Source organism: Cyanistes caeruleus, chromosome 20 (genome assembly GCF_971803275.1).
Source record: "Cyanistes caeruleus chromosome 20, bCyaCae1.hap1.1, whole genome shotgun sequence".
Lineage (NCBI taxonomy): Eukaryota > Metazoa > Chordata > Aves > Passeriformes > Paridae > Cyanistes > Cyanistes caeruleus.
This window is the reverse complement of record NC_141720.1, coordinates 778,778-787,191: the sequence shown is the minus strand read 5'-3', so window position 1 is coordinate 787,191 and position 8,414 is coordinate 778,778. Positions and strand designations below refer to the sequence as shown.

General features: G+C 52.2%; 1 protein-coding gene across 10 annotated transcripts in view; it reads left to right on the top strand.

The window, feature by feature from the left end:
- The first annotated feature begins 1,132 nt into the window (after positions 1-1,132).
- The window catches only part of ZNF618 (zinc finger protein 618), a 108,127-nt gene continuing 100,845 nt past the window's right edge, over positions 1,133-8,414 (top strand). For 7 of the 10 annotated variants that reach the window (XM_086857882.1, XM_086857886.1, XM_086857884.1 and 4 more), the window contains exon 1: positions 1,133-1,303. In XM_086857882.1, coding sequence (XP_086714008.1) covers positions 1,262-1,303 — 42 coding nt within the window. In that variant the 5' untranslated portion in view covers positions 1,133-1,261. The remainder of the gene's footprint in view (positions 1,304-8,414) is intronic. The other 3 variants (XM_086857889.1, XM_086857888.1, XM_086857885.1) reach the window with 1 other exon arrangement.

The following is an 8,414-nucleotide window of genomic DNA, read 5'->3' as shown; positions in this document are numbered from 1 at the left end:
ATGAGCATTGTGAGAAGGTGGTGAGGAAAAGCTCTCTGTGGAGGGACAGGGTGTTGGGATGAGTTTTGTGTGAGGGAAAAGCTTTCCCATGTTTTCTGTTGTGGCAGAACAGCTGTCAGACATGGAGGGACCAAGAGCTGGGAGGCTGAAAGGGCAGGGGGTGATTTCAGCCCTGGCTGTGCTGTGGGGGGAGAGGAGGCAGGGGTGGTGCTGCCCAAGCCATTCCAAGAATCGTGGAATCACAGACTGTCCTGAGATGGAAGAAACCAACAAGGATCATCGAGTCCAGCCCCTGTCCCTGCCCAGACCCCCCAGCATCCCAGCCTGGGCATCCCTGGAGCTCTGGCAGCCTCGGGGCCGTGCCCATTCCCTGGGGAGCCTGGGCAGTGCCAGCAGCCTCTGGGGGAAGAACCTTGCCCTGATCTGCAGCCTGAGCCTGGCCTGGCCCAGCTCCAGCCGTTCCCTGGTGTCCCTTCTGTCTGTCCCCTCGGGTCCCGTTTGGTCCCCGCACGCTTCCCCTCGTGCTCGGTGCATGGGGCGGGCGAGGCCTGGGGAAGCCGTGCGGGAGCCGGGCTGTCCCCTCAGCTCGCACCCCCCGGGCTCTGCCCTGCCCGTGCCGGGGGTCACCGCTGCCCTGGGGACCGTCCCCGCGCTGTGCCGGGCTCCGCACCCATCCCCGGACACCGCGGGACACCCCCCGGGGGATGTCCCATCCGCGGAGCGGCCCCGGGGCTCCGAGCGGCCCCGGGGCTCCGAGCGGCCCCCGGGGCTCCGAGCGGCCCCCGGGCTCCGAGCGCCCCGCGCCCGCCGGGCCGGGCCGGGCCGGGCCGAGCGGCGGCGGCCGCGGGGGCGGAGGGCAGAGCGGGGCCGGCCGGGCTGGCGGCGGGGCTCCCGCGCCGGGCCAGACTCAGCCCCTTTCTCCCGGCGCCGGCGGCTGCGAGCGCGCTGCGGCTGGAGCTGCCCTCAGAGCGGCTCGTGATGGCGGCGGCGCGGGCTCGGCAGCGGGAGGCGCCCGCCCAGCCCTGCGCGCCGCGCCGCTAGCGGCAGCGCCCGTGCCCGCGGCGGCCGCCCCGGCCCATGCCCCGGGGGGAAGGGGGGCTGCAGCAGCCCGGCGAGCCGCCCACCCGCGCAGCGGGGGCATCGCCCCCACTCGCCGCTCCTGGGAGGGCGGAAAGGAGGCAGCGGCGGCGGCGGCGGCGGCTTTGTGCGCGGCGGGCGGATCGCAGGCCGCGGCGGCGCGGGGCTCGCCGGCCCCAGCCCCATGAACCAGCCGGACGGCTCCGCTCCGGCGGCGGCAGCGCAGGTACGGCCGGCCGGGCGGCGTGTCCCCGGGGGGAGGCGGAGGGAGCGGGGAGGAAGGGAACGGAAGAAGGGAAGGGAAGGGAAGGGAAGGAGGGAGGGCGGCGGAGCCCCGGCGGCGCTTTGGCGCAGTGCGCGGGGGCAGCGCCGGCGGCGGCTCCCGGAGCCCGCGGGGCCGGAGCCCGCTCGGAGCGGGCGGAAAACAAAGCGGAGCTGAGCAGCCATGTCGGGATCGAGCCGCCCCTCGGCCCGGCCCGGCCCCGCACCCCGGCCCGGCCCCGCCGCGCTCCGCGCCCCGCGCCCTTTCCCGAGCCTTTTCCTTTTTATTTTCCTTATTTTTCATTTATTTTTTATTTTTTATTTTAATTTTTTTTTCACCTCCTTCTCTTAATTTTTCCTCCGGAACGCTCTTTTTTTTTTTTTCTTTTTTTTTTTTTTCCCTCTCTCCCCCCCCATTTTTTTCCATTAAAACGACGCCACCTAGAGGAGACTATTTCGTAAATAAAAAAAAAAAAGAAAAAAAAAATTAAAATTGAAAAAAAAAAAGAAAAAAAGAAGGAAATCTTCTGCTATTTCAAATTTTTTTTTTCCTAGAAAGTTGGGGCCGGATCCCCCTTGTTGGGGTTCCTCCGGCAGCTCCCGCAGCGCCCCGCAAATTTCGTGTGTGTCCCTTTGGAGCCAAAGCTCAGCTCATGGAAATGAAAATTAAACAGGAATTTGAATGAATTCAGGTTTTTCTCCCCTCCACCCCCATTTTCTGGAGAAAAACGGAGCCTGGGAGCAGCAGAGTGCTGGGAAAGGAAAGTGAGTCAAGTTTTTGGTGGGCCCCCCCGGGTGAGCCGCAGGGAGGGATTAGTTTGGGAAAGTGGGAGAATTGCTGTTCCGGAGCAATTAGGAATTGGGCTTCATTGTAATTTTGAACTTGTGCAGCAAGCTCTGCCAAAACTCAGGCTTTATTTCTTTCCCTTTTTGCTGCAGTACTTAAAGTTATTTGGTTTGAAATGAGGAGTTTTGCAGGAAAATGAAGAACCCAGAAAATTTGCTGTGGACACACCCAAATTTTTCTTTTTTTTTTTTTTTTTTTTTTTCTTTTTTTTTTTTGTGATTTTGGATTTCATGCAGAACTGCTGTTAAACAATGAGGTTCTAAACGCAGTCCAAGAAAACACGAGGACAAGCAAAATTAAGAGTCGAATGTCAGTTTTATTTTAGAATTTTTTGGCTTCTTTGGATGGTTTCTCCTGGCATAATTAAAACAGTTTCCAGCATTTAATTTCCTACTTCTTTTGTAAAGAAGAAAATTTCCATACTATGGTTTTTAGGTTTTTTTTTCTCTTTCTTTTTTTAAACACACTGTAATAACTCCAGGTTCTATGGCTCACATAAATCTAATATTTACACAGGTTCATTATAAGGTCCGCCATGATATTATGAATATGCATAATTAACAATATTGTGAAAAAACAATTGCAGATTTAGTGATTTTCATTTTTTTTTTTTCAAACTGAAGTGCCTTTAAAGGGCTGAGCCATGATATTTTTCACAATTTCAAAATCCTTTTTCTCCTTGGCTGTTAAAGCCTTGCTGGAGTTTGAATTGAAATTTTTTTTTTTTGATAATTATTTTTGGTGGGTTTTAAATTTTTTGTTTGTTTGTTTGTTTGTTTTAAATGCTGTCCTGTCTCTATTATTTTGCTGTTACAGAGTGCCTGTGAGTTCTGGACTGTGCACACACTGGTTTATTATTGTAGGGTTGCCCTTGAATACTGGGGTCTTGGTATTGATCTTTTTAAAAATAAATAACAAAAGAGCACTGAAACATGCATTGTTTCAAGAAAAAAGCAATCTAGGAGAGCTACATGGCCTTTCCACCCAAAAGTGGGGGAGGGAGAGGAAGGGAAAGATTAGGTCAACATTGAGTTTTACCAACCTTGACACAGTATCCTCTCTAAAATGGGGACAAAATAGCAAGATGGCTGGCTCCACAGCTGCAGCACTTGGGATTTTTTATTTTTTATTTTTTTATTTTTTTTTCTTTTTCTTTTTGGAAAAAAAAAAAAAAAAAGCATTTTTAAATTTTAAACTCGAAATTGAGTTTCTGGAGCTGCCGGGCACCCACCAGCAAATGCTGAAATCTGGGCGCTGCACAAAATAAAATTAAATTTCAAACCAGAATGAATTTTTAATTTGGAATCTCAAAGCCCTGAAAAGTTTGGTTTTTTTTTTAATTTTAATTTTTTTTGTGGTTTTTTTTTTTTCCTTTTGGTTTTGATTTTCTGTTCTCTGTAACTTGATATTTGCTGGAAATCAGAAAGGAGTGGCTGGTGAATTCAGGGTTTGGGGGCTGTTTTCACTTTTCTCCCTTTTATTTGTTTGATGTTTTGAGTTTTTCAAAGGGGGGGGAATGGAAGAAATTTGCAAAGCAGGATAACTCTTGGGTGGAGGTAGAAATACTCTGAAATGTCAAGTCTATATTTTTATTTTTGCACTTATTTGCCCCCAGCCCCCCCGAAAGGGACCCACCCTCTTCCTGAATCCCTTTTTTAGCAAATAATGGAGCGAGAGGCCGGCAGTGGTGCAGTTAGAGCACATCTGGGGAAAAATCACACACAATGCTCCAAATTGGATTAAACAATCCTGGAGAATATTTTATTCATGCTTTCATCCTGGAAGCTGTAGCGTGCTGCCTTTTCCATATTCTTCCCCTCCAAGAATTCCCTTCCTTGACTTGCACCCCAGAACTTTTACAATGACGTGGTTACACCCCAAGAAACTGTTTACATGTCATTTTTGGAATATTTTTTGAAGGTTTCATGGATTTTTTTCTGGTGTGAATCAGACCTTTTGATGCCCTGCCAGACACCCGGAGATGCGGGGAGCAGCCCCGCTGATTTGGGATTTGGGATTTGGGATTTGGGGTTGGGGGGGACACACGGACGGGTGCTCTGTTTTAATTGGCATTAATGACCAAGCCTCGTTTCTCGGTCACGTTTGGCGGTGATGCTGTTCAAGTTTCTCGTGAGCTGGAGGAGTTGAGGCTGGGGAGGGGGAGCTGGAGCTGTTCTGGGGACCTGGGGGGCTCTGGGGTGCTGTGCTCGGGATGCTCCGGGAGCTGGAACCTTTCCCATCCTCAGCTCCCTGGGGAGCAGCAGCTTCCCAGCACCGGCTCCTGCTGCTGGGGGCTGCAGTGGCTCTGGATCTCACCTTCCTGCCTGTCCTTCCCGCACAAACCTGCTCCTGCCTGGAAAAGATTTCATCATTTTTCATTGCAGTTCTGCCTTCAGGGGGATTTTTCTTTTTTTTTTTTTCTTTCTTTTTTTTTTTTTTTTTTCTTCTGGAAAGTTGATCAATATTTTATCCTTTTCAAAATTGCTGTTGGCAGCCTGGAAGGGGAAGGGGAGGGAGGGAGCTCAGCTGAGTGATACTAACAGATTTCTTGTGACATAACTGAAATGTATTTTTTAAAAACGAAAAATTTCCAGGACCTCATTTTCAGTGACATATTTTCATCCCAGAATGAAAACAGACATAATATTATTAAAGTAGTAGATAATATTTATACAAATGTCATATAAAACCTTGAGAGGTTATTGCATGACTCCAGGATAATTTAAATATATATCACTGCCATAATGCAACGCTGGGAATAGTTCAGTTCACGGGTGCTGTCACGTGGCCCCGGTGATGCACAGTCAAGTTTGCAATTATGCAAGTGCAGGAGTGAAATTAGAGTGGAATTAGTGTTCTAAAAATTAGATTAACTTAATTTTAATTTTTTTGGAAGGGGGGAGGGGAGAGGGTTGAAACCTGCTCTAAGGATTATGCTGATACAGGTTCAGGATTTGTACCCACTGGGCCAGGCCAGGCTCAGGCTGCAGATCAGGGCAAGGTTCTTCCCCCAGAGGCTGCTGGCACTGCCCAGGCTCCCCAGGGAATGGGCACGGCCCCGAGGCTGCCAGAGCTCCAGGGATGCCCAGGCTGGGATGTTGGGGGGTCTGGGCAGGGCTGGCTGATCCTGGGGGTCCCTCCCAGCTCAGGATATTCTGTGGATCAATAATTCCTTGGATGCTGTGCCTGTTGAAGGATTTTGACCTTCCCACCGTGGCATGGCAGAACTTGGTACGAGGTCCTGGGTGCTGCTCCTGTGGTGCCCTTGGCACAGCCCCATGGCACAGCCCCATGGCACAGCACAGCCCCATGGCACAGCACAGCCCCATGGCACAGCACAGCCCCATGGCACAGCCCCATGGCACAGCACAGCCCCATGGCACAGCCCCATGGCACAGCACAGCCCCATGGCACAGCACAGCCCCATGGCACAGCCCCATGGCACAGCCCCATGGCACAGCACAGCCCCATGGCACAGCACAGCCCCATGACACAGCACAGCCCCATGGCACAGCCCCATGGCACAGCACAGCTCCATGGCACAGCACAGCCCCATGGCACAGCCCCATGGCACAGCCCCATGGCACAGCCCCATGGCACAGCCCCATGGCACAGCACAGCCCCATGGCACAGCACAGCCCCATGGCACAGCCCCATGGCACAGCCCCATGGCACATGTCCTGCAGGGCCACACTGACTCAGGGTGGGTGGCAGTGTTGGGTCCCTGGCACTGCCCATGGAGCCTCTGGTGGCCCCAAGTTCAGCATCCTGAGCTTGAGCAGCTCAGCTTGGCTCAGGTTTGGGGATGTGCCAGCCCAGGGCTGCTGGGGGTGCAGGTGTGCAGGAGGTGGCACACCCAGGGCTTTGCTGTGTCCCCACGGGTGCCACGCTGGGCTCTGTGCTTGCTCCTCCACGCCTGGATCCCTGCAGGAGATTCTTTATGTGTTGGGAACTGTAAGACAAAACAAGGACAGGGGTGGTCCTGCAGTCATGGGGGCCACCCCAAACTGGGAGCTGTGTCCGAGGTTTGCCAGGTCAGGCGCTGTTTGTACATGATGCACCACGTGGGGCCTGGGCAGGGGCTGCCAGTGCTGCTGGAGGCTGGTTTTGCTGAGGGATGTGGGGAAATGGCCCCAGGAAATATTTATTTTTGACATTTCTGAGCATCCAGCGTTGTGCATATTTGGAATTTCACATTTACGGATTCCGTTTGGCCGTACCGTGTTTTCTGGGGAAGAAGTTTCTAATTTTTAAAGGTCTTTTATGGATTAATTGCTAGTCATCTGCCTCCTTTTTGCTTTTGTTTGGTTCCTTGAATGTCTCTTGATTATTTTGTACTATGTGATGCCAATTTAGTGGTTAACTAGTATGCAAACTACATCTGGACGTGTTGACTTTGCATTAACAATCATTGATTTGTCTGGAGCAAGGGAATAGAAATGAATGCTGCTGTTTGCCATGGATAGTATATGAAAAATAACCATTTGCAATGTGCCTTTCATCAGGGACACGGGGCTCTGGTGCAGCTTGGCACAGTGGCTCTGCCTCAGTGTGAGGGCTGAATGTTATTCCCAGGAGTGGGAAAAGGTGCAGGAGCAGCTCCTGGTGACCTTGGTTAGCTCAGCTCTGATGACAGTGGGGTGAAGTTGTCACAGAAAGGGACATATGTTATGTTATATTATATGTTTAATGTGTTATAATACAGAATATGTAACATACAGTGTACACCACAAGCTTTTCGCTTGGGAACAGAACAGGGAGGATGCAGAATTTAATAATCAAAAGTAGAAAGCAGAAGGTTGGAGCTACAGGCAGAGTGGTCCTTTGGTGGAGGTTTGACATTCAGACCTTGAGTCCATTGGCTCCACTCCTCCCTGGACCTTTTCTGCTGCCTCCTGCCCAGGGCTGTCACTGCTGGCAGTGGGGCTGGGCTGTGATGCTCTGGCAGTGTTGGGCATCCTTTGGGCTGTAGTCAGCAGTGAGGGTTATTCATACACGGAAATTGCTTTGCTGGTGCTGGAACGTCTGTGTCAGACCCCAAATGATGGGCACAGGTCATCTCCTGAAATGTGGAGTTTGTTTTCCAGCACTGCTGAGTGTGTAAATGCACAGGGAGGTGCTGAGCAAGTGCATGGTGGCTCTGAGTTGCCTGGGTTTCACTTGTTGGATTCTCCCAAGGTGAGCAGTGGCAGAATAAAGAGATGAAATAAAGAAAATTCTCCCCTGTGCTCTTTGAAAGTGCAAAGGAGCTTCATATTCTGGGTGGGGCATTTGTGGAAGGATGCAGCAGGGAGGGCATGAGCAGCGTGGCAGTGCTGAGAGAGGAGAATCCATCCCCTCAATTAAAGCTGTCTGCACCCATGGAGAGGAGTCCTCGTGCCGTGTGATCTCCAGTTTTTTGGCAGCTGGCTGGCAGTTAGCTCTGGTTCAGTGCAGGGGCTGCAGGGGTTTGTGCCAGCACGCTGGGAGCTCACTCCAGCTGGGATGGAGCTGCCTGGGGAGCAGAGGCAGGGTGGGGAACACAGGGCACGTTCTGCCTCCCCCTGATGGGGTCAGACCAGCTGCACCCCCTGCCTGTGTCCCCCTGGGTGTCCCTGTGTCCCTCTGGGTGTCCCTGTGCCCACCTGGGTGTCCCTGTGTCCCCCTGGGTGTCCCTGTGTCCCCTTGGGTGTCCCTGTGCCTGGCACTGGGCTGTCCCCATGGGAAGGGCTGGGGGTGGCCAGGCCTTGTGCTTTTGGGTGCTGGGAGCAGTGTCACCAATCCCTCTAGAACAGTTTCCTTGGGAGTCCCTCCCTTTATTTCCCTCCCCTGGATTTCCAAGTGTGTGCTTGGGAAGGTTTTGCTGCTGTCCTGTATCTGCAAAGATTTAATTATGTAGGCAAGGCTCTCCTTGCTTGTGATTCCCAACACTCCTGCTTGTTTCACATCTATATTTGGCTGGTGTAACCTGGAAAATAAGGCTGGAAGTGGAGAAGTAGATACTGGAGAATTTGCCTGCACTGATAAGGGGCTGAGAAAGGGAAACATGAATGTCAGAGTGTGGAGCAGGGAGGAGCTGCTGGAGCCTTGAGGAGCTGCCACAGGGATTTGAGGGATGTGGATCTGGATGTGCCCGAGACACTCCTGGGTGCTGGATGCTGTTGTGTCCCTCCTGTGCTTGGGCTGGGAGCTCTGTGCTGTTTCCTGCCCTGCTTTACAAATCAGGGATGTTCTCACACAAGGTTTGATC